This window comes from Hyperolius riggenbachi, chromosome 3, assembly GCF_040937935.1.
Source record: "Hyperolius riggenbachi isolate aHypRig1 chromosome 3, aHypRig1.pri, whole genome shotgun sequence".
Classification (NCBI taxonomy): Eukaryota; Metazoa; Chordata; class Amphibia; order Anura; family Hyperoliidae; genus Hyperolius; species Hyperolius riggenbachi.
In genome coordinates, this window is record NC_090648.1 from 172,906,756 (window position 1) to 172,933,685 (window position 26,930).

The 26,930-nt window shown below is 44.4% G+C and overlaps 1 protein-coding gene across 1 annotated transcript; it reads right to left on the minus strand.

Annotated features, from left to right (window-relative positions):
* Nucleotides 1-9,960: 9,960 nt before the first annotated feature.
* SERF2 (small EDRK-rich factor 2) lies at nt 9,961-18,682 on the minus strand. Its single transcript, XM_068272492.1, has 3 exons — nt 18,474-18,682; nt 13,010-13,112; nt 9,961-10,440 (listed from the first exon to the last, which is right to left on the minus strand). The coding sequence occupies exons 1-3, from the start codon at nt 18,478-18,480 to the stop codon at nt 10,377-10,379; spliced, it is 174 nt and encodes a 57-aa protein (XP_068128593.1). The 5' UTR covers nt 18,481-18,682; the 3' UTR covers nt 9,961-10,376.
* Nucleotides 18,683-26,930: the final 8,248 nt, after the last annotated feature.

Sequence of the window (26,930 nt, forward strand, 5' to 3'; positions counted from 1 at the left end):
GAGATCGGCAACGTGGTGTGTGACAATGGCAGCAATCTCATTGCTGCATTGAATTTGGGAAAGCTGACACACATACCCTGCATGGCACATGTGCTTAATCTGGTCGTGCAAAGATTTGTGTCCAAGTACCCAGGCTTAGAGGACGTCCTGAAGCAGGCCAGGAAGTTGTGTGGGCATTTCAGGTGCTCTTACAAGGCCATGGCACGCTTTGCGGAGATTCAGCATAGAATCAACTTGCCGGTGAGACGCCTGATTTGCGATAGCCCGGAATTCCACACTGCTGATGTTCTCTCGCCTGATAGACCAGGAGAAAGCCGTCACCCAGTACCTGTATCATTACAGTACAAGGACACAATCTGGGAGGATGGGGATGTTGTGGCCCAACAACTGGACACTGATGCGAAATGCATGCAGGGTCATGGAGCCCTTTGAGGAGGTGACCAAACTGGTGAGTCGCGATGAGGGCACCATCAGCGACTTGATCCCCTACGCCTACTTTCTGGAGCGTGCCGTGCGTAGAGTGGTGGATACAGCTGTGTAGGAGCGTGAACAAGAAGAGTTAGGGCAGTGGGAGTCGTGGGAGCCATTTACACAACACCGGCGGCAGCACAGAGGGGGGAGGAGGAGGAAGAAGAGTCGTGTGGGGAAGGAGAGGAGTCACTCTGATGATGGTGATGATGAGGAAGGTGTTTCTGTGGAGGAGGAAGAGGCGGCGGAAGGAGAACAACCGCGGCAGCCGTCACAGGGGGCTTCTGCTGCTCCACGTTCCCGTGGTATTGTTCGTGGCTGGGGGGAGGAAGAGGAGTTGCGTCCTGTCACTGAGGAAGAGCAAGAGGAGATGGAGAGTACGTCTGCATCCAGCTTTGTGCAGATGTCCTCTTTCATGTTGTCTAGCCTGTTGAGGGACCCCCATATCAAAAAACTCAAGACGAATGACCTGTACTGGGTGGCCACGCTACTAGACCCTCGGTACAGGCACAAAGTGGCGGACCTGTTAGCAACTCAACAGAAGGCGGAAAGGATGCAGCACTTGCAGAACAAGCTGTCGATGATGCTTTACAATGCATTTAAGGGTGATGTGGCTGCAAAACGCAATCAAGGTACCACTGGCAGTAACCCTCCTCCTCCCAAGACCACGCAGGCAAGGACAGGACGCTCCAGCGATCTCAGGGTGATGTCAGACATGCGGACGTTCTTTAGTCCCAACTCCTCGCCATAATCCTTCCGGTTCCACCCTCCAACAACGCCTGGAGCGGCAGGTAGCCGACTACCTGGCCTTGAGTGTGGATGTAGACTCTGCGAAAAGCGACGATGAACCCTTGGACTACTGGTTGCGCAGGCTTGACCTGTGGCCAGAGCTGTCCCAATTTGCCATACAACTTCTCTCTTGCTCTGCCGCAAGCGTCCTGTCAGAAAGGACCTTCAGTGCAGCTGGAGGCATAGTTACTGAGAAGAGAAGTCGCCTAAGTCACAACAGTGTTCAGTACCTGACCTTTATCAAAATGAATGAGGAATGGATCATGGAGGGCTACTGCACGACCGAAAACTAAGTCAGTCCCCACACACAGCATCTCTGCCTGCAGGCCGCTTGACTGCCTTCTCCGCCACTACCAACAGGGTCCAGGACTCTAGGCGGATTCCTGAATTTTTAAGGCCGCTGCTAGCAGCGGCCGCTACACTAATTTTTCTGGTGCGTGTACATGTGCCCATCCCCCTTCGTGATCATTACCTTGTCGCAGTGAAGGGGTTTGTGCATCACAATGAAGCAATGACCGCTGGCTATTTGAGTGTCTCGGGTGGGGGTGGCACACAAAAGATAATAAGGTCGTTGCTTCATTGTGGTCAGACCAAATTTGATCAGCTGGACAGTCACTGTTCTGTCATTCAGCTACATCAGCCGGGTGAGCATATGGGCTGAAAAGCCAACATCACCTGCACTCTCGTCATGGTGCGCACCAGTCCAGCACGGCCGTCACTACACAAACGGCTGTTTGCAGTCACTGCATACCTTTCACTGCATCTGTGACTGCACATTATACCTGGCAGTCAGTGCATAACTTGCACTTGAATGGATACACTTTTAAACAATTTACAAATACAACCATCTAAACTTTCAAACAATTTAAAAATACAACCATCTAAACTTTCAAACAATTTAAAAATACAACCATCTAAACTTTCAAACAATTTAAAAATACAACCATCTATCATTTTCAAAAAATTAAAAAAAAAAAGGGCAAAAAAATTTGCCCTCCGTAAAACATTCTTCGCAAATGCTTTCGACTTGGTTTGTCTTCCGCTGGCTCAAGGGTCCATCTGACCACAGATGCCTGGTCTGCAAAGCACGGTTAGGGCAGCTACAGCATGGGTCTCAGCAGGCTCCCACTTCGGGCCGGAATCCAACCTTCATTCCCTGCGGTGACAATGGCAGACTTGCCCTCCATAACGGATTCCCGTTAAAGGATTTAAAGTTAATTCATTTCAAATACACAGCAGGGCCTCGAAAGTCCGCCTCCTGTATTGTTATTTTTGGTCACTACCTCGGGGCGGGCGTGCATGCCTGCCTGCCTGCTGCCCTCCTTGGATATGTAGTGGTAGCCGTTTCTCAGGCTCCACACCGGATTCCATCCCTCATTCCCCGGGGTCACAAATGGCAGACTTGCCCGCCTCCATATGATTCTCGTGAAAGGAATGTGGTGTCATCTTTGCCCACCATAACTGGTTCTCGTTAAAGGATTTAAAGTACATTCATTTCAAATACACAGCAGGGCCTCGAAAGTCCTCCTCCTGTATTGTTATTTTTGGTCACTAACTCGGGGCGGGCGTGCATGCCTGCCCGCTGCCCTCCTTGGATGTGTAGTGGTAGCCGTTGCTCAGGCTCCACACCGGATTCAAACCCCTCATTCCCCGGCCATTACCCGGGGTCACAATGGCAGACTTGCCTGCCTCCACAGGATTCTCATTGTAGCGGTACTGAACAAGTACACAGCAAGTACAAAATGTAATTTAAAAACAAAACGTAAGCTTTTTAACAATGCCACAATGCCATGGAAAGTTGAGAAGGAAGTCACACATTACCTGACATCACTGAGTGAGGAAGAGCAATCTCGCCATGTTGCGCAGTAGTCCAGCATGGCCGTCACTACACAAACAGCTGTTTGCGGTGCGTTACACAGTGAGTTTGGTGTGTCAGTGTGAAGCAGTACTCTAATTACACTCCCTGATTGATGTATACACATGCAAGATGTTTTAAAGCATGTTAGGCCTGCAATTTAGCATTCAATGTGACTTCTGCCCTTAAAACGCTGCTTTGCGTCGCATCCAGATTTTTCCCCGGGACTTTTGGCATGTATCCCACCCCTCCAGGTGTTAGACTCCTTGAAACATCTTTTCCATCACTTTTGTGGCCAGCATAATTTTTTCTATTTTTCAAAGTTCGCCTCCCCATTGAAGTCTATTGCGGTTCGCGAACCGAAAATCGGCGGTTCGACATATCTCTACTCTAGACTAGTCTAAACTGCTTAGTCAATTTAGGCCAATAAGTAACTCAGCACCGTCATCTTCAGTCATCTCTTTTATGGAAGTACCTTGTCCATCATACAGGTAACTATAAGTATCAGGATATGCTACCACATAAGCTAGCTACCTCACACATTAAAAAAAAAGAAATGCATAAATACAGAACAATTTTTTTTTTAAAGGTTCTCGATTGTAGAGACACCACATTTGTGTTTTTCAAATGTGGTATTATTGGATGTCATAGGAAAAATTGTATGTACAGGAGAATCCCCAGCATCTGGCACCAGTGGGGATTGCCTAATGCAGGATACATGTGCTTGGTGGTTGCTTAAAGAGGAGCTGTTAGGTATAAGGTCTCAGAGAAAATAAACACATATAATCAGTAGCTAAATATAGGCTGTACTTACATTACATATGCATTTCACTGTCAACGTTTGGATTTCACTGAATTTTTATATAGTATATGCAGAGAATGTTGCTCCTGACAGCTCATGGCAGGTTCCATGTTTGTCTGTCTCCTATGAAGCCAAATGTGTCGTCATGTCCTTCCTGATCACAGAAAAGCTCGTACTGAATAACACTAGTGTGCAGTGAATATTAATTAGCCATGTGGCTAGGAACAATAGCGGACTCCTGCAGTGTACTCTGCCGGGAGATTTATTAGTGCTGTGCACTGGACTGAGTTACATGCTATTGTTACTTGACCCTGTAACTTCTCATTAGCAGCTGAGGGGAGAGCCCCAGAATGCTTTGCAGTATGGTATGCGGCTTCTTAAGAGCTTGGGAATAACAGCTTTGCTGATAAGCACACATTAAATGTAAGAGAGATTTTTATCTTCAGTAATGCCTTTTTGGCTTCCTTCTAAACTGTTTAACACAGGAGAATAGAGGTTTAAATTAGCTTTTGTAGCCTGACAGTTACTCTTTAAGCAAGCAACCGAAAAAACACAAACTTGGTGTAGCCTCCAGTGACGCCTGCCAGCCTTCCTGCTTCCCCCGTGCATGCTAGCTGGCATGTCACCTGACCCGCCGGCTTCCATACACGGATGCCGTAAGCTGCCAGACGTTGCTGGAGGCTTGGTAAGTATTTTACAGCCTGCCAACAGCCCCAAAAAAAGTACAGTTGTCCCCTCAGGCATGCCTGCTTGTTCTGGTTGCCTGAATTCTGGATAACGGGGACTTTGCTATATTTGGGTTTGAGGACTAAAAATGTAAAACAGGGTTTTTGTTGAGCTATACTTCACTTATAGCATGGCAAAAGGTGCAAAACCATTGAATATCCCTGCAAATGACCTGCCAGCGTATTTTGCAAGCCTGCAAGGGGTATAATTGGGGATCTGAGTCTGGTCTTTTCAATTTTGATTGGAAAAAGAGTAAAACAATTTTCTTTTATGCAAATATGCTACTTTTGAAAGCGCATAATACACACATGCTGAATTAAGGGGGATTTTGAATTGAGGTAAAAACCTGAATCTGAATGTTCATGAGGTTTTGATGATTCACCCAACAATTGCACATGAACAGGTGTGAAAATCTTAATGACTACATTTTTTTTTTTTTTGTTAACCTTGCATGACATTTTGACAGACCAAATGGGTCTTGGTGGATTGAACCCAGTTTTCTTCAAGAACTGCTGCATTTAACTGGTCCATTAATACAGACGATATTTGTGAGAATAGCCCAAATTACTTACATCTTTTGCACTAGTGATCCTCTAAGCCTAAAGAGACACTTGAAATATTAAATATAAATAAACCATTTTTTTTTCTAAGCAGAAATGGTCAATGAGATGAAAATAATTCTAAATTGATGCAGGATTATGCAAATTCAGTTTATGGACCAACAGAATTCCACCTACACATGGATTTGAATGGTCCATACTCAAGCTGCAAGAATTGCATCTGCTTGCAGAACCCTGCACCAAGTTAGAATTACAGTAGTGTCATTTATCCAGCACAGCCGGGAATTGCATCATGCCGGATGTGTTCTTGACAGTTGCTTGAGAAGTCTAGCAACCGGCATAAAATGAACACTAACCTCCCTCCCTAGATAAAATGCAGAGCAGGGCGCAGCAAAAGACACATTCAGGCGCTGGTCGTCTCCAGTCCTGTAGCTCCCAGCTGCTTTGCAGAGTCCCCTGCATGGCCAAGATGCAGGTCAGGTGAAACACAAGGGAGCCATACGAGGATGCAGCAAAGCAGCTGCAGGAGTGAAGACTGGTGCCCAGAGGATTTGTAAGTCTTTTCAGCTGTACTCTGCAAACTTAGAAAGGAACGCCCCCATTCTACCCCACAAGGTATGCCAGTTATTTGAGACTGCTACTTTTACTTTACTGTATTTGCACCTCTATTTCTGAGGAGAATACACTGTAAATTCTTCCTATGTAGCTGTCACTGTACACAGTATTAACTTTGAAGTTTACAAAGGGGAACAAAGGATGGGGCACTAGTGTTGAGATGCTTAAAGAGAACCCGAGGTGGGTTTGAAGAATATTATCTGCATACAGAGGCTGGATCTGCCTATACAGCCCAGCCTCTGTTGCTATCCCAAACCCCCCTAAGCTCCCCCTGCACTCTGCAATCCCTCATAAATCACAGCCACGCTGCTGACAAACAGCTTGTCAGAGCTGGCTGTGTTTATCTCTATAGTGTCAGTCTGCTGCTCTCCCCGCCTCCTGCAGAACTCCGGTCCCCGCCTGCATCCCTTCCCTCCCTGCTGATTGGAGGGAAGGGATGGGGGCAGGGACCAGAGCTATGCTGGAGGCGGGAGAGCAGCTGAGACTGACACTACAGATGTAAACACAGCCTCACAGCACGGCTGTGATTTATGAGGGATTGCAGAGTGCAGGGGGACCTTAGTGGAGTTTGGGATAGCAACAGAGGCTGGGCTATATAGGCAGATCCAGCCTCTGTATGCAGATAACATTCTTTAAACACACCTCGGATTCTCTTTAAGGTGGACCTAAAGCCAAGACTTCCTCTCTGCTCTAAAAGATAAGCAACAGAATAATCTTTACAGTTAATTCCCTTGTTATAGCTTATAGAGCTCTTTTAGAGATGCTGTGGTGTAATTAATTTCTGGTTTGCTGGAGCACATACAGAGTAATCTCACATGTCTGTCTTGTTCACCATGGCAGATTAGACAGCAATGGCAGCTAAAATTACACTGGCTTATTTCTTCCAGGTAAGGGGCAGTTAGACAGGCTGTTATATCTAAATACAAACAGGGTGGGTTTCAGCATGAATCACAAGAGAAAGTCCACTCTCACGGAAGGCTAAAAATCTTCGATCTTTCTTAGAAATGACTTCCGGACACAGTCATAATTGATGCACTTTGAAATATCACTCACGCGCATGAGTAAGTATTTAAAAAAAAAAATACTGAAATGAGGTATATTTTTCTTTAAGCAATATTAATACCAGTTGCCGGGCAGCTCTGCTGGTGTATTTGGCTGTAGTAGTGTCTGAATCACACCAGAAACAAGCATACAGCTAATCCAGTCAGATCTTACAATGTCAGAAACACCTGATCTGCTGCATGCTTGATTAGGGTCTATGACAAAGCATTAGGGCCCTTTTCCACTGTACGTGGTGCAGTGCGGCTACAAAGCTGCATTGCACAGCGGCCAAACTGAAACCAATGCACGGCAATGGAAGAGTTTCTATTGGGTGCCGCTTATGTGGAGCGTTCCGAGTATCTGCAGCATGCTGCAGGTTCTCGCACGGCCGCATCCGTGTCACATCTCCTGTTTACTAAAGGAGATGCGGAAGTGACGCGATGCGGCTAGGTAGCCGCACTCGCATCACTTCGCAAGTAGAAATTGGCCCTTAAAGGCAGAGGATCAGCAGGATAGCCAGACAACTGGTATTTTCTCCTAGGAGATATTTTTACACCTCATGAATAAAAACTATCACCTTGGGAGGGGGAAAAAAAAAAAAAACTCCATATGGACCATATCGCTGCACAAAAGCAGTACATCATTAAAATGTATCAGAGCGCTAATAAGAAAAAAGACATGACTGTATTTAAAATAGCAGATCCAAAGAGGTGTAAAACGCCAGACGCAGATGAAGCAGAGACCACCATATTGTCACATAAATTAATTTTCCATTTTAAGTTCAAACCATATTTGACTCTGGTTCCCACACACCAAATCCAGTAGGTCTTACGCTTCAGCAGAATTCTGGCAGACGGCTCCTCTGATTGGCCAGCATACCCGCTTAACCCTCTGAAATGAGTCATGTCTTCGCCCTGGCAGTGGGCAAAGTAGCGAGAGACACTAGGTTCCCCTGAAATTCTCCTTTTTGGAGGCACTGAAGTGTTCCGCAATCTTTAATCAAAGCTCCCATCCATGCATCAAATATACTGGATATGACAGGCTCTAGAGGACATTGGTGGTATTGCAGTTTGTGAAGCCTCTAATGGGAAAAGACATGTTGAGGGAAGGAGAAAACCCTTCTGCTCTGTTAATGTACAACAGAAGTAGAAATGCTACATTTGTAACAACTGGTAGCAGACCTACTGGATATGGGTCTGCAACATGGATGGGAACAAGTGTCCCGGAGGGTTTGAAATGGGGCATTTTACAATATGTAGGTCTCTGCTTATGGTGTGTACACACTTGAAAGATAATTGAAAGATCTTAGACTAATTTTACCACCTTCAATGTAGTATGAGAGCCATACTCTACAGTCTATTCTATGGAGCTGAACTCTCCATCAGATAAAAACTCTTTGCAAGATGCTGTACACATTCAAAAGATCAGCATCTGCTAAAGATCTGTTCCTGCAAATTGCATTCATAGTCTATAATATCTGCAGATCCTCATACACATCTTGTTTAACAGACTTAATCTGCAGATCAGATCCACCAGGATGGATTTTTAGATCTGCAGATGATTGTAGGATATGCAGATGAAGTCTGTTAAACAAGGTGTGTATGAGGATGTGCAGATATAGACTATGAATGCATTTTGCAGGAACAGATCTTTTGCAGATACTGATCTGTTGCATGTGTACAGCATCCTTGTGTGCAGCATCTTGCAAAGAGTTTTATCTGATGGGGAGTTCAGCTCCATAGAAAAAGACTGTGTAGAGTATGGCTCTCATACTACATGGAAGGGGTAAAATTGGTCTGATATCTTTCAAGTGTGGACACGCACCATTAGTCTGCGCTCAGTGAGGTGTTAGCCTCTTTTTGGATTTGCCATTTTTCCATTGTAAATAAACAGCAGTTTCCTTGTTCGTTCTTATTAGAGTTCTAATGCATTTAAACAGTGTACTGCTTTTCCTTTAACACTATGGCCCTTTTCTCATTAACTTCTCTCCAAGGAGATAATTTCAAACCTTACCAATAAATAACTTTAAAGTTCTCAGCATGCAAGGAATTACATTTGACATTACTTAACTTTTCAGCACTTAGCAATTGAAAAAAAAAAAAAAAAAAATACTAAAAAAGTACCAGTAGGTTATTTTTAGGCTGCATTTCCACTTGTGCAGTGCGAACCGCAGCGGTAAAAATTCGCATGCGGATTTCGCATGCAGTTCTATGCGAATTTTCATGCGAATCCGCATGGACGACCATGTATACGAATTTAACCATGGCAGTGCTGGTGTGCTTTTCCATTGTTTCTATGCGAATTCACATACCCAAACCTCATGCGAATTTCCTATTAAATACATTGTATGCGATTCGCATAGCGGTATGCGATATGCGAATTCTGATGGCACTGCCATGAGAATTTTTTCTGCACAGAAAAACACAAAGGAATCCTGACAAGTGGAAACAGTCCCATTCACTTGTATTGCTATGCGAATTTGCATGCGACAAACGCATGCGAATTTGCGATAGTGGAAATGGGCCCTTAGAGAAAGTGAAAAATTATCTCCTGCGGGAAAACTGTCTAAGGCCTGGAACCCACTAGCAGCTCTTTCGAAGCACCAGTGATTTGAAAAGCTCTTGCTAATACAATGCTATGGGGGATTTTAAAACAAAAAACATCCCTCAAGTGGGATCACACCTACATCATTACATTAGCAGGAGCTTTTTAAATCACAAGCGCTCAGAAAAGCGCTCCTAGTGGATTCCGGGCCTAAATGTGCGGATATTTCCCTGATTTACTTGTACCACCCATGTGAGTGTAATCTTGTACATTTAAATGTTCACTGTAGTGAGAACACCAAGCTATGACAGAGTGACTAATACCCCGATATGCGTCAGCTATCATGCCTGTATCTGGAACAGATTTATCAAAGATTGCACATTTTTAGCCTTCCATGAGAGTGGATTTTCTCTTGTGATTCAGTTCTTAGTGACATGGTCAGTTCTCTGTTGAATCACTAGCAAGCGAGACTCAGTAGCATCTTGTGCCAATGGCAAGTTTTACCAGCAGACTCTTAACATACAGTAACTCCTGATCATTTTCAGAAAGGACACGGAAACTTTCACGGAAAAAGTCAATTTATTAATTCTCTGACTGGGTCCACCGTGAATACAAAATGAAAGGTTACTTCAATTATGGTGAAGTGCCTTCTTTAGGGCTGATCTCAATCATAAGTGTTAGCAAGAGCGGACTTAACCAATGCCAGATTAGCATGCAGAAAAAGGTAAAAGTTTAAAAAAAAGGGTCCAAATTTTGTGCAGGGTTGGGAAGAGGTGGTATTTATATTATGTACATGTAGCAGAAGAAGTACTATGCTGCTTATGACAAAGGAAAAGGCTGGAAATGACGCACAGCAAAAAACAAAAAAGTTGCATTTGGGCAAACAGAACCATCTAGCCGAATGTTTTTGTTGGAGGACTGAGCAATAGAGCGCGATATCATCCTTTGCCTTTAGTCACGCTACAATCCACAGGTGCTATTTCGGCTCATCTTTTTTCTCCGTTGCCTTTTTCTGCTTTTCCTGCATTATCTGAGCGTCTCTGGAACAGAAGAAGAAAAAAAATAGCAATATCAGCAACCAGTGTTACTAGAGACCTTTAGTCTGTCAATCAACGGTCCAGCAATCTAATCTTTAAAATTATAACTTTCCTGAATTATTATTTTTGGGTAGGTTAGTATCGGTTTAAACATTCAAAGCATTAGTCAAACTACGATGGGAGTACTACCCCAATTTACAGCTTACTGCATCCAAATAATCGCACACTATGAACAGTGGCTGGAAATGTATTTGTTAGTCACAAATTAAAATAGCGTAAAATTCCAAAATCCTATGTTGAATTCTATTTGGTCAGTAATGTAAATACAATATTAAACCAAATTTTCAAGATTCTATGCAAAATATGAATTGTTGCAGCATCGGGTTAATAAAGATGGTAGTATGAATAAGCTGCACAGTATTTGCTGGCTAGATAGATCTATATATAGCGCTGCAGTGATAACATTTTCACCTACCGTATGCACACTCAGCGCATTTGCTTACTTACTGCGGCGAAAAAAAAAAAAAAAAAAGCGAGATCAAGCAACGCCGACAGGCATCAGGCTATAACATGTCATCTGTATACTGTAACAAAAATAACTGAAGCCCCATATTGGCTGGTTTCTGCCACCTTGCAGAAAAAGGCCTCTCTTCTATATCGGATAGAGAAAATGCCAGGGCCATTTTCTGCAGGGCAGATATATGTACTGCAACCCAACTGAGGCCTGGAACACACTAGGAGCGCTTTTTTTCTGAGCGCTTTGAAAAGCTCTTGCAAATGTAATGCTATGTGATCCCACTTAAGCGGCATGATTTTATAAAAATCCCCCATAGCATTGCATTAGCAAGAGCTTTTTCAAATCCCTAGCATTTAGAAAAGGCTTCGAGTGGGTTTGAGCCCTAAGAATGATGTGCAGGTACTCTGCAGGAGAACGATGGAATTCTTCCTCTATTACACATTCTTTATGCACAATCTGAACCAGGTTTATCGGTAATAGACAGCTAGTGGAGTAGCTAAGGAGCTACGGGCTTCAGGACAGTTTTTACATTGAGCCCCGCCAGGCACTCTATACATAATGGATACGGTGCACCAAAACCTGCCAAGGACAGCCACAGTGTCAAAGGTGCAAGAAGGGGATGGGGAACAGCTTGTTAATGATTTCTACTATTCAAAGTATCTACAGAAGTGATTTTTACCAGCACAGGACCAATAAAGAGTTAATACTGCGGTTGAAGGATGTTCGTATATATAAGAGATTCCTGTGTACACATCATATATACTGTACAGTCACAATCAGATATGTATATCTGACTTTAAAGAGACACTGAAGCGGAAAAAAAATGATATGATTTGTATGTGTAGTACAGCTAAGAAATAAAACATTAAGATCAGATACATCAGTAATTGTTTCCAGTACAGGAAGAGTTAAGAAACTCCAGTTATCTCTATGCAAAAAAAGCCATTAAGCTCTACGACTTTCAAAGTCGTGGAGAGGGCTGTTATCTGACTTTTATTATCTCAACTGTTTTCTTTTTCTCTGCCAGAGGAGAGGTCATTAGTTCACAGACTGCTCTGAAAGAATCATTTTGAATGCTGAGTGTTGTGTAATCTGCACATATTATAGAATGATGCAATGTTAGAGAAAAAAAACACTATATACCTGAAAATAAAAATATATGAGAATATTTTCTTTGCTGCTAATCTTCTAGTAATTATTCATAGTACACAACCAATTCATTATATCATATTTTTTTCGCTTCAGTGTCTCTTTAAAAATACAGGGACTGCTTTATTGAAGCAGCACAAGTAACTAATTTTGATTGGTTTATTTCATTTTTGTGGACTGAAGCTATTCCTGTATATATACACATTATTTTTAATGACTATTATCTGAGAAATAGAACATTTTATCATATTTTCTATTTTAATTACAGTTACAAATTCATTAGGAGTCGGAGTTGGTGCATTTTTTCCCGACTCCGACTCCAGGCACCCAAAATTGCTCCGACTCCACGACTCCGACTCCACAGCCCTGGTTCATATCATTATGTTACTTGTCAGTTGAGGTACACTAACACTCACAATGGCAAACCATCCTGGAAATATAGGTTGCATTCCCTATCTACTCTATTTCCTTTAGCAGTAAAATAAATATTCTACTGTGTCTTGAGCATGATGTAGAGGTGGGACAACACAGCAGCAATGTAGAATGTGTATTTCAGAGCTGTACATGGGAAAGGGGACAATATTGTCATTACCATCTGCATGCACATAGTTACTCCAGATGCAGTACTGAGCTCAACCCCAACTCTAGCACGATGCACTAACACTGAGACAAGTTTATCAAAGTTAAAACTATTCAACAAGCACGTTCTAAAGCAGTAATGGCTAACCTTAGCACTCCAGCTGTGACAAAACTACAAATCCCATCATGCCTCTACCTCCCCAAGTTATGCTTAGAGCTGTCAGTATTGCAATGCCTCATGGGACTTGTAGTTCCACCACAGCTGGAGTGCCAATGTTATCCATCACTGTTCCAAAGCAATGTGTGTTTATCACCATCTGCAAGTACCTTTGCTTTCGGGCAGCAGCTGATAGGCCATCATCTGCCTTCTTCTGCTTGTCTTGACCTTTCTTTAGATTCTTGGCACGAGCTAACTCACGTTGATTTCCACCTGTGCAATTAGAAGTGAAATAGGATAAATGTACTCTTAGGCCTCGATTCATAAAAGTGCTGTCGAGCAGGGAAACACCGCTGTCGGTATTTCCGCCTTCAGGGTGGTAATTCATAAAAATGTAGCTAGATGTGACAGGCATGCGGAGATATTCCGCTGTAGGCAGGCGTTAGGCTGTCGGGAGACATACGGAAACAGGAGAAGCAGGCGGAATCCCTCCGTGCGGTGTTCTCTCTGCAGTTGCTTGGGAGGTCTGTCCCATTCACTGCACTGTATTCCGCACGCTTCTCGCCACATCAGAGGTAGCGGTAATACCCGTCCGCATACCGCTACCTCTAATCTTTATGAATTGACTACTTGTTACTTTTGCTATGATAATCACCGCGCAAGGCGGTGATTTATCACTCTGCTCGCGAAAGTCGGCTTTTCATGCGGAAAAAGCCTTTATGAATAAAGATTCTGCTGTGTGGTCGGTAAAGTGTGCCGTTTTCAGCATTCCCGCATGCGGGAATGCTTTATGAATCGAGGCCTTAATGTTAGGTACACACAATACAATTTACATTTTCTGACAGATTTACTGTCAGATCGACTATTTCCAGCAGGTCTGATCTGATTGGTTTTCCATTCACATCTATGGGGAAAAAAACAAACAAAAAAAAACGACCGGCAATCAGATCGGACCTGTTGGAAATAATTGATCTGACAGTAAATCTGTCAGAAAATCGTATCGTGTGTACCCAGCATAACAGAAGAGCAGATTACAATGGACAAAAGCTCAGATAAGATAAGTTAACAATAGTGATTGAACCAATCATTCAAAATGTTGGTACACTACAACCCTGCTTTTGGATAACATAAAAAGCTGTAGAAAGGAAAGGGGGATGGGGGGGGGGGGGGGTGAGTGAATCCGTACCATGTTTATATATGGGAAACAGTGGGCTTGGGAACTGCCGTGAAATATCCAGCATACAGGATCAAGTGTCATCTAGCCTGTGTTACACCATGCTGGTGTAGCCATGGAGATTGGTGCTGGAAGCTGCGGTAAGTTGAGCCTGTCATCGCTTCACTTACAACTCTGCACAGGGAGGGAGTGGAGGGAGGGACTGAATCCGGTCCTACATCGGCAGGCCATATTAAAAAGTTAAAATGGGCTGTGCATGATCTGCGGGCCGTAGTGGTCCAGGCACTTAATCCTCTTAAAACGTATTTGACTTGCACCAGTCTAATAAGTGTTCCAGTCATGGATAAGCCCATTCTAACAAGCTTGCGCGTGTAAGGTCCACACATGCCAAGTAGAAATAAGAAGTTGCTTGCACACAGATTTTTTCCCTCTATGTACATATGGGTTTATTGTACTAGGCATGCGCAGAACCCCACTCCAGAAGCACCCCTATGGCTAGGAACATGGCCCAAACAACCGTATGCAACTGGCGCAACACTAATAAAAGTTTAGAGGGAGAGACCCTTCACTCGAATGATAGACTGCAAGAGGATCCAGGAAGTGTCTGGATCGTCCAGAGGCTTCCCACTACCAAGTCTATAGGAATGCTTCAACAACAATAAAACATTTAAGATTTTTCTCCCTGAGGACCCAAAGCGCACAAGCTGGTCTCAGATCAGTGCATAGTGATGTGTACAAAGATAACAGTTATGTTCATAGATGCCAGACTAAACAGGTGGCTTTCCAGATTTGATTTAAACAAGTCCAGGGTAGGAGCTGTCAAGTTTGGCAAGGCATTCAAAGGGGTAGGGGCAGCATGACAGAAACCTCTGGCTTTTCAGGTTTTCAGTTGGAACTCAGGAGGTGGTCAAGTTATTGTAGCCATTTGCTCTGAGGTTGTGGCAGCATTCTGGTACTAGGTGTAGGCGGTATAGGCCTTTATTTGAAAGGCCTGCATAGAGAGTGTACTATTTAAGTCAATCGGGACATTATTGATGAAGTACAGTTGGAGATAAAAAGGGTTTGCACTTCACAATTGCTATTAATTGTATTTAAAAAGCACCAACATATTACACAGCGCTGGACAATAAATAGGGATACATACAATGTAAACAAGGGATGACAGACAGGGAGGCAGCAAACAGTTATACAACATAGCACAAAATTATACATGCAAACAGGGTATAAGATGCCTGATCATGTGATTTTACAGAGACCCAGCAAATCACGCGTTAGCCTATGAGAAGGGTGACATAGCTGGGGTTTCAAGATCAAGGATGACACCTTGGGGGGGGGGGGGGGGAACCCTGCCAAAGGCTTACAATCTAAAGGGTGGGGGAGAAACATGGTAGGTCTGTGGAAAAGGTGCTCGACTGAGAGTGTTAACCACTTAACGACCAGCCAACGCCGATAGGCGGCGGCTGGTCGCAGTGGTGTTTCCATGAAGCAGTTTCCTGTCAGTTCACAGAGGGAGTCTCCGTGAACAGACTGCGAGCCTCCGATCGCAGCTCGCAGGCGAAATGTAAACACCCGGGGAAGAAATCCTCGGTGCTTACAGCGTACGGCGCTGGTGTTACAGCAGCGCCGTAAAGGAGATTGGCGATCCCAGGGGACCGCCGCAGTTTGATAGGCTGAAGCCTATCAGAGGCGGTACAGGACGGATCGCCGTCCTGTACCGCCCATAGAAAGAAGGGGAGGGAGGGAAGGAGAGGGAGGGGCAATAGTGCTGCGGAGGGGGGCTTCGAGGAGCCCCCCTCGCTACACAGATAGCCGGCGGCGATCAGACCCAGCAGGACATCCCCCTAGTGGGGAAAAAAAAAAGGGGGGGGGGGGGGAGGAAAGTCTGATCGCCCTGCCTGCCACTGGATCTGTGCTGGGGGCACCCAGCACAGCTCATAGAAAACTCCTGCTGTCCTTAAGTGGTTAGTGTTGTAGATGGGGGGTAGGCCATTTTAAAGAAATGTGTTTGCTAGCAGTAGTAGTGCCACCAGTTTCAAGTTCAAATGATTTTCTGCTGAAATCTGATAAGTAAAATTACTGTTCAGTGGTGCAAAGCAAAAAAACAATCAGTAATCCTTACAGACTACCAATCAGTGGGATGTTCATCCCTGTGAATGCCATGTAGTGTATATCTATGTGCTAACAGGACGTTGTTGACCTCTGTTTTGAGCATATAAATACACACAATCACCAGGACTGTTCAACTCCAGTCCTCAATGCCATGTCCACGTCGGTGAAGCCCACCACAGTGAAAAGCCCTCACAACTGTGTTCCTTTAAAGGGAACCTTAACTGAACGGGGGGTAAAGAGTTTTACTTACCTGGGGCTATTACCAGCCCCCTGCAGCAGTCCTGTGCCCTCGGCACCGCTCTGGAATCCTCTGGTCCCCTGCTGTCACTTAGTTTCGTTTTTGACTACTCACCAGTCGCCGGCCGCCATGCGTATTATTGGACGCATTCACCAATGCAATTAGCGCTATTGCGGACCGCAACGCGTACAAAAATACGCGTTGCCGCATATCTACGCGTGCGGAATACGGCAACGCGTATTTTTGTACGCGTTGCGGTCCGCAATAGCGCTAATTGCATTGGTGAATGCGTCCAATAATACGCATGGCGGCCGGCGACTGGTGAGTCGTCAAAAACGAAACTAAGTGACAGCGGGGGACCAGAGGATTCCAGAGCAGCGCCGAGGGCACAGGACTGCTGCAGGGGGCTGGTAATAGCCCCAGGTAAGTAAAACTCTTTAGCTCCCGTTCAGTTAAGGTTCCCTTTAACCCCCTTGCCGGTTATCCCGAGCTCAGCTCGGGGTAACCTGCGCAGGAGGATTCCTCAGGCCCCGCTGGGCCGATTTCTATCAAATAAAAAGCAGCACACGCAGCCGGCACTTTGCCAGCCGCGTGTGCTGCCTGATCGCCGCGAGCAGCGGCGAAAGAGGGTCCCCCCAGCCGCCCGAGCCCAGCGCAGCCGGAACAAACAGTTCCGGCCAGCGCTAAGGGCTGGATCGGAGGCGGCAGACGTCAGGACGTCGGCTGACGTCCATGACGTCACTCCGCTCGTCGCCATGGCGACGAGGAAAGCGAAACAAGGAAGGCCGCTCATTGCGGCCTTCCTTGTTACTTTTGATCGCCGGAGGCGATCGAAAGTGCGGATCCGGAGCGCCCTCTAGTGGGCTTTCATGCAGCCAACTTTCAGTTGGCTGCATGAAATAGTTTTTTTTTAATTTAAAAAAAAACCCTCCCGCAGCCTCCCTGGCGATTTTAATAGAACGCCAGGGAGGTTAACCATCAACTCCAGAAGAGGCAAGGTCAGCAACAATGCCCTGTTCCTTGTAGTAAACTACGCCCACATATTTAGCCAATCACAACGCTCTGTGATGTATTTCATAGAGTCTGGAACTTAAAACAAAATGGTATATAATAAAATCATGGTTAAGTATTTTTAGTAAATTAAATTCATAAAGGAACATTTGAAAAACAAATATTGAGTACTACAGTGAAACCTTGGTTTGCGAGCATAATTCATTCCGGAATCATGCTTGTAATCCAAAGCACTCATAGTAAATTTCCCCATAAGAATTAATGGGAACCCAGTTGATTTGTTCGACGATCCAAAAACAGTTATAGTAGAATAGTATAAAATAAAAACGTAAACAAGACTTTCACAATAACTAACAGAATCATTGCCATCTGTTGGCTTGCCGCCCCCCCCCCCCCCCCCCAATGACAAGATGGGCTAGTCCAAAATCTTTTGGTAATGTCAGATTTCTACTACTTACTGTAAGTGACAGCAACATAGGAGAAAAGTAATTTATGGCTCAGTTTACACTGGAAGGACTTCTTATTTGTGTGTGTTTACATGTATTTTAAAGGGGGGGGGGGGGGGGCTGGTAGATGCCCCAGGTAAGTAAAACTTTTTTTTTTTTTTTTTTTTGTTCCTTTTAAGATTCTCCTGACAGAAGTCAAGTAACTCTCAATCGAAGTTTTAACTGTACTAACAAATAGCTTAGTGTCAAGGGGTTCTTAGGTCTAGGTTATTAAGGGAACTTGGCGAAAACCATCACTGATTCGGGGGTACACCCTGTACTAGTGGGTAAAGACACTGATATATATAGCAGGGTATAGCTGAGGGACAGGTGGCCCGTTACTCGGCGCCTGAGGCAATCAGGAAGACACCGCCACCCAGCAGAGGGGAATGAGAGCCGGGCAGTCCGGACAAGCAGCCTCTCCATCCCACCAGCAGGCACACTGCGCCTCTCCTCCAGCCGCTCCTGGGGATCCCGGGCCCTCACTGACGTGGCAGCAGCAGCAGACAGGCAGCAGCAGACAGGCCGCAGCCTCCGGCCAATACGCCCGCCCCTCAGCACAGCACACAGAGCAGCCTCTGCCTCAGTCACACCCGCCGACTACACGTCTCACTCACGGGTCATCGCTCGGCTTTTCCGTCACTCGCTCTCCGCTCCGACAACAATTTCCTCCTCCGTCCGGCACTTCGCCGTCTCCTCGCAGCAGATTGGCTGAAATATATCACTTGACTCGCACAACACAAACTTCTCACTGGAGGGGCGGGGCTTCCTCTGATCGCCAGCCAATAGCAGAGGGTGAAACCTCTTTAACGGGACACAGTCGTTCGAGACTTCGAGTTCTCTCCTGAAACCGTAAAGAATTGTGGGAACTTACGTCACTACGTACAGATGAGATTGCGTAACTGGAGGAGGAGTGGAATAGTTGTTTGCGTTCCAGCTGCTAATAACGGAATGAGGTTGATGTTTGACCTGATTGATGAGGGATGTTCTGATTCTAAAAAGAGTGTTTAAATATATTATGACATAGAAGTACTTAATTGCTGTGTATGCTTTCGTTGTTTATTTTCCTACAGTTACATTAGGTTCATGAAGCTTTTATAAAGTATTACAGTATTATAATAAAGAATTATGATTATAATAATTATAAGTATTATAATTATGTATAAACTATTACAGCACACATAATTGATTGTAACTCTCAAATTGAAAAGAACTATAAACATTGTATTGTGTGTGGGCGCCTTTAAAGGAAACCTGAACTTAAAAAAGCACAAGCATTTATACTTACCTGTGGCCTCCTGCAGCCTCCTGTAGGCTGTGGGCTACTTTGCTGTACTCCCGGCCGCTCCGTTCTCCCGTAGTGTGACTCGATAAATTCCCCAGTCACACTCCATTGTGGCAAGCACTTGATTGCGCTTCCATGGCCAGGAGCATCCTTTGCAAGTGTAGTTACAGTCTTGGCGAACTGCGCATGCGCAGAACGCTTCCGTCTACTGGAGCATGATGGAGGCTGGAAGAAGATCCAGGTAAGTATAAATGCATATGTGCAATGTGGAGCCACCCATCTTTGGGAGAACTTGGGGACACAATTGCTCATGAAGCCTTTTGAGGGTATCCAAAGTTGTATTTGACCAGTTGTTTAAATACATGCAACGAGGGGAGACAGCGCTGGAACTAGGGGATAAGAAAGGCTCAATAGGATCCAGACCTTTCCCTCCCCATAGGTAACTATCAGACTTATTTTTTAATCGCTTCAGTTCTAGTGTAAAGGATAACTAAGACGACAGGGCTGAATAAAAGTTTTTATCTGGGACATGGAGTGCGTTCCCTGATTGCCTTCAGCGGTGGTGAAAAGTTTCCCAACCCTCCCCTAGGTTGCCATCCTTGGCCCGGAAGCAGTATTGTGCATTACACACCACGCATGTGCAGTCTGACAGGCCGCGTGTCTGCGCACTTAAAAACCCTCGGCCACCACTTATGTGCGCCCCGCGGTCTCCAGGAAACCATGTGCGTGCGCTCACATCACTGGCAGCAGTGCATGTGAGGATGCATCTACTCAGCACGGACGGGATGCGCTGAAAGAGTAGAAGACTGGGTAGCATCATTTTATACTTCGGCGAACTGTACAGGAGCAGCATGTAATTATTGATTTATAAAGCGCCAACATATTCTGTAGCGCTGTACAAAGTAAGACACAAACATGGGGTACAAAATAATGCAGACAATGGTATACACCAATTTACAAAATACAGAGTTAGTACAACTTACAGAAATGGTACAAAATACAGAATTGGTAATTAAAATGACAAAATTAATATGAATAAATGTCTGGAAACTAGTGAGGAGATGTACACAGGACAGAGATTGTGGAGAGCTTTGTTAGGTAGAGTTTAGGCCTTGTTCACATTACAAATCGCCAGCTCTCTCGCAAGCGCTGGTGATTTGGTGAGTGCTTTTAAAAGCGCTTTTTGCTTAGAAAAGCTCTTTTCTGAGTGCTTTTGCTCAATGATTACTTTTTTCACTACATGACTTCAATCAGGAAGTGAACTCTTTGACTCTTTGATACAATGTATTTATTCATTTAAGTGTTTGAGAAATCGCTATTCTAAGCGGTTTTTCAACTGCTTTGCGATTTCCCTATATTTTCTATTGAACACAAACACTCAGAAAATGGTTCAGTAGCCGTGTTTGTGATTCAATAGAAAGCAGATCGCTTATGTGAGAACACTCACATAAGCGACCATTGTACTATCGCTTTTAAGGCAATTTTTAAAATCGCCAGCACTTAAAAAAGAGCGAAATCGCTCTTAGTGTGAACAAGCCCTAAGAGTTTGAACTGGATCCTCTGGATAATTGGTAGCCGAATAAAAGACCTTGACGAAGAAGAGGAGCAGCAGAGAGTGGTAAGAAAAATGAATGAGACGAGCAGCCGAGTTTAGTACAGACTGGAGCGGTGCCAGTCTGCTAGCTTTTAATCCACAAAACAGTTTGTTACAATAGTCCAGACGAGAAATTATAAGAGCATGTATTAACATTTTAGTTGTGTCCTGAGTGAGAAAAGGTCGGATGAGAGATACTGTATGTTTTTGCGTTGGAGATGGCAGGAGCTGGTTAGGGAGTGCATGTGAGGAATACAAGACAAAGAGGATTCAAAAATTACCTCTAAGTACTGTGCTTTGCGAGCTGAAGTTTTAGGGGTGTTATTAACATTTATTGGTATATCAGCAAAGAAGTGGACAGAGACCGAGGAAAAATGATTAGTTCTGATTTACTCATATTAAATTTTAACTACCTAACGACAATTGGCCAATTGGCGTTAAAGTGGATCTGAGATAAACCTTTACTCATTGCATAATTGTGTTCCTTTCATATAGTTTATACGGCATTCCTCTAGCCAAATACATTTTTTTTGTTTTGTTTTAATACTCTAATTCCCTATAAAATAAACAAGCCTCACCCACAGCTCCTCCAGAGAGCCTTGGCACTCTAAGCCTTAGTAGCAAGGGCTTATGGGAGCTCAGTCTGGGCAGGAGGGGGAGGAGGTGTTACTAGCCAGAGATTTCAGAGGCAGAAGGGAGGAGGAGTGGGGAGGGGGAAGTTTTCACAGTCTGAGGGCTGGAGATGCTATCAGTTTTCCTGTGTGTAATGTGACAAACAGAACATGGGTGCCCTCATTGTATCACAGGAATAAATAATCATAAACTGTTGAAGCTGTTTGCAGCTAGATTTGCTGTGTAATCTTGTGTAATCTAAACTAATCTAAACTTTAGATAAGATATATAGACAAATCACTTGTTATAGTTAGTTTTTCATCTCGGATCCGCTTTAAAGAGAAACTCCAACCTAGAATTGAACTTTATCCCAATCATCAGCAGATAGCCCCTTTTACATGAGAAATATAATGCTTTTCACAAACAGACCATCAGGGGGCGCTGTATGACTGATTTTGTGCTGAAACCCCTCCCACAAGAAGCTCTGAGTACCGCGGTACTCTGGGCAAACTGCCACAATGTAACAATGTTCACAGACAGGAATTAGCTGTTTACAGCTTTCTCTAACAGCCAAAACAGCTAGGAGCAGCTACATAACATGCCCACAGTAAAAATGTCACCATGTAATAAATGTCAGAATGTAAATCGGGGAGAGGAAAGATTTTACAATGAGCAAACACTGACTAAATCATTTATACATAATTATGGTAAAAAATGAAGCACTTTTTTTACTACATTATTTTCACTGGAGTTCCTCTTTAAGTCCTGGGGGCGTTGTTTGCATGGAATCGTGCGCGCCGGTGCACGCCTATCCCCGCTTCAGTCTCCCAGCGGCGATCACCGCTAGGAGACTGTCTGTAAAAGCTTTTATTCAGCCCTGTCGCCTCTGGTACTCAGGCATTATGTGTTCTATGTGATTGTCTTGTGATCTCCGTTTACATTTTTTAAAAATCATTGGAAAAATGCAAACCTCATCATCAGGGAAAACTAACGCAAAATCAAGTCACAAAACATTGAAAAATGAATGCTTGGTTTAAAGAGAAAAAAATTGAAATCATAGGGCTTGATTCACTAAACTGTGATAACTGATATCACAGTCGCGCTAGCATTTTGCAAAAATTCACGATTGTGTCCAAAAAACGTTAAGCAAAAGGGTAGCGCGACCATAATATCACGGTTTAGTGAATAAAGCCCATAGTGTGTTTGCTATCAGCAGTTTGTGAGAGCAACTGAACCAATCTTAATTTCTGTATTGAGTTCTTGAGAAAGGGGTCCTGTGTGAAGGTTGGAATATGAACATTTACTGAAAATAAATCTGCTATCTAACAGGTTGATTCACAAAGCTTATTGCGCTGAAACAGCACAAGTTAATTTTTATTACGCACAATTATTAAATTTGCGCGACTTAATTATAGCGAACGCATACTACACGCACTACTGGCAGCGTAGCGTGCGCTCATTACTAATGAATGATCCTTCCAAATGCGACGCGATAGTGGCGTAGTTTGACTGTGATACTTCACTAGCGCGGTCACTACTATGTCAATTAACCCTCCTGGCGGTTAATTTTTTTTGCCAAAATGGCAAAAATCCTTTTTTTTTTAATTTTTTTTTTTGTGTTTCATGTAAAGCTACCAGAGTGGTAGCTACATGAAACACCACTAGAGGGCGCATGTGTCCCTCTAGTGCGATCGTCGCCGGCATCAATAGCAAACAGGGGAACGCGTATATAACGCGCTCCCCTGTTTGGCTTCTCCTGTCGCCATGGCGACGATCGGAATGACGTCATGGACGTCAGCCGACGTCCTGACGTCAGACACCTCCGATCCAGCCCACAGCGCTGCCCGGAACTCATTGGTCCGGGCAGCGCAGGGCTCTGGCGGGGGGGGGCCCCTCTTGCGCCGCTGCGTACGGGCGATCGCCGCAGAGCGGCGGCGATCAAGCTGTACGCGCGGCTAGCAAAGTGCTAGCTGCGCGTACAGCATTTTAAATGGAGCAAATCGCTCCATCAGGGGCTGAGATATCTTCCTGCGCGGCATAGCCCGAGCTCAGCTCGGGCTTACCGCCAGGAAGGTTAAAGTAGTAGCGGTTATGCTAGGGAATTATCCCTTACCATGCTATGCGCTATAATTAAGTCGCGCTAATTTAATTAACATGCCTTTTAAGAATTAACTACCACTGTTTCAGCGCGATAAGCTTCATCATGGATCAAGGCTTATGTGTTGTGCTAGCTAATACCTGTAACATGTATGACTATTGTTGGAGTATAAGCCAGCACCTACCAGTTATACAAGGGGCGAAGAACTTAAGTAGTGCAATAATTAATGCTCTCCATGAGAAAATGTATGCGTGCTCAAACACCAAGTTTAACCCTAGCAAGTCTGGCTTTGCAAATCTGGCCTAATTGGCTATTCATGAGGCAATGCTCATGCAAATATGCATTTGCTTTCGCATGCCAAACTATGCAGGGTCAAAAAACCAATACCGCAAAGTGGTCGCCCTGCGGGAATTAGTTCATGCTACATTAGCACTATCCAGGAGCGCCATAGGGAGGCTTCCCAATGCCCCCTTACAACCGGGGAGACCGCGGGGTCCCAGGCTCTCTCACTGCCTGGGGACCACAGCGGCACCCCGGAGGGGGAGGCTGGGTGGCGCAGGCAACCCCCCCAAGCGTGGCCAGCGCTGGGGAGAGCCGTCCGAACCCACCTCCCATTAAAAGCAGGCACTTACCTTAACGTCCATTGCGTTCTGCTACATGCGCATTAACTTGGGGGCACCACATGAGAAAGGAGTGAAGCATGGGTCACCCCAAGCTTTAGAGCTCAGGGCTGGCTCACATACAACACGCCGGGGGGGGGGGGGGACAGGCGCAGACAACTCACTCCAGGGCTCACACCACCAGAGCAAGCCATCAGCCACCTGCCTCCAAAGGATCCAACTACAAAAAATGCTTTCCATGAGAAAATGTATGCGTGCTCAAACACCAAGTTTAACCCTAGCAAGTCTGGCTTTGCAAATCTGGCCGAATTGGCTATTCATGAGGCAATGCTCATGCAAATATGCATTTGCTTTCGCATGCCAAACTATGCAGGGTCAGAAAACCAATACCGCAAAGTGGTCGCCCTGCGGGAATTAGTTCATGCTACATTAGCACTATCCAGGAGCGCCACGGGGAGACTTCCCAATGCATTCGCGAAAGCGAATGCATATTTGCATAGGCATTGCCTCATGAATAGCCAATTAGGCCAAATTTGCTTAGCCAGATATGCCAGGTGTTCACTTGGTGTTTAATGCACACATTCAATTCTTTGTGTAGTGCAATAATTAACCACTTGAGGACCGCAGTGTTAAACCCCCCTAAAGACCAGGCCATGTTTTGAGAAATTGGCCACTGCCGCTTTAAGGCCAAGCTGCAGGGCTGCACAACTCAGCACACAAATGATCCTCCCCTTTTCTCCCTACCAACAGAGCTCTCTGTTGGTGGGGTCTGATCGCCCCCCAGGTGTTTTTTTTTTTTTTTATAAATATTTATTTCTTTATTTTAACAATATTTTTTTTATTTTATCATCCCCCCTCCCTCCCCCGCCAGCCAATCAGCGTGATCGGCTGTCATATGCTTCAGCCTATGACAGCCGATCACCTCCATAGCAACAGAGTGAACAGCCATGTCACACAGCTGCCCCCAGTACAGCGCTGCTGCAGATCGCAGCGCTGTACCAAGTGAAAAGACGGCGATTTCGACATCTAACAGTCTTCCGAGCGGCCGCTGGGAGACTGAAGGCAGAACGGAGCTCATTTCAGCCAGAAATCTATAAAAATTATGATCGGCCGCTATTTTGGCACATCAGGCTCTGGCAGGTTCAACCACAGTGATCGGATCTGCAGAGAATAAACGATTAGTGTATGGGCACCTTAACCATTTCTGCCGCCCGGACTGGAGCTCACGTCCGGACGGCTGCTCTGCTGCGGTGCCGCGCTTCGGAGCGCTTGCAGGCGCGCCCCCGCGCTCCTGTGCTATCCCCCGGTAGCCCTGGGATTAGTGAACGGGAACATGGTTCCCGATCACCGATCCGTGTCCCCAGCAGAAAAACCGAAGCGCTCTTACAAGAGGCTTCAGTCTTTCTGTACGTAAAATTTTCTGCGTCATCCTTGTGCTTCCGGTTAGCGAGAAGCACAAGGAGAAAAAAAACCTCAAGGTGGCCATCTTGTGGCCAAATAGTAAAACTACATCTACATATTTTTTACATTACAATTTACACATATAATAACATTAAAAATTAACTGTTTATTTCCCACACCAAAATATTACCCAAATAAAATTTTTAATGGAAAAAAAAATTACAATTAAAAAAAAAGACATATATAGTTACCTAAGGGTCTGAACTTTTTAAATATGCATTTGAAGGGGGTATACTACAAACATTTTTTTAAATTATAAGCTTGTAAATAGTGATGGATGCAAAACGGAAAAAATGCACCTTTATTTCCAAATAAAATATTGGTGCCATACATTGTGATAGGGACAAAATGTAAATGGTGTCATAACCGAGACAAACGGGCAAATAAAATACATAGGTTTTAATTATGGTAGCGTGGATTATTATTTTTTTTTTTTTCAAATAACATTTTTTATTGATGCACTCGGATAATACAGAATCATTTGCGGTTCAAGATGCAATATGATGAGGCAAATATACAGAGATCACATTTTCACATAAGAACAGAAGACAAGTATGATGAGCATAGAAGATAGGAGATGCAATTGAAATGCTGAAAGTACTCATAGCATTGTAATCATATAGTAATTAAAGCATCAATGATCGTCCTGTAAACCTATTATATTAAACAATGGAGACAGGCATATATTTTTCTGGCTATGATAATAACCCTATAAGAATCTCCAAGACTTTCCAGAACTTCGAGCATAACAACTATCTTATCCCCTTCCAAACTCCCACCCTAACCCCAACAACAGCCGCCTGCCCCCTCCCGCCTCTTGACCCCCCGCTAACAATCCTGATCATCTGCCCAAATTATCTAAACATTGCTCAACAACCTCTAACCTACCCAGGGTTCCAGCCACCTTGTTTAGCAAGTGTATTTTCAAATGGTTTCATAACATGGTATATCTGCACTGGATCTAGGTACGTTTCTATGTATTTTCTCTATGGTTTAAAGAATTTTGCCATTCGTTTCTTGTTACCCTTTTCCAACTGCAGAGATTCCATATGCATAATTTGGTTCACTAATTCCTTCACTAAGACACAAGAGGGTGGTGAAGAATCTATCCAATGCTTTAATATTGCTTTCTGTGTGGCCAGTAAATATAAGTGCTCAAACTTGGATGCCTTGGGTGGATTCTTGTCAGATTGAGAATCAGACGCATGTAATAAACAAAACACGAATTCAGGTTTTCTTTTATAATTTGTTACTCTATTCATTATCTTTACAGAATTTTCCCATACCAATTGTACGTCTGGACAAAACCACAACATATGTTCTAGATTAGGATTAGGATCATTGCACTTTGGACATACTCTCGAGCTTGGAGAGGTAGAATCTCCTTCATGCTTGTATGGGCCT

Coding starts and splice junctions, on each gene's coding strand:
- SERF2 (XM_068272492.1), bottom strand. Junction 10,441..13,009: donor GCTGCTGCCCGAAAGCAAAG/GTACTTGCAGAT, acceptor CTTCTGTTCCAG/AGACGCTCAGATAATGCAGG.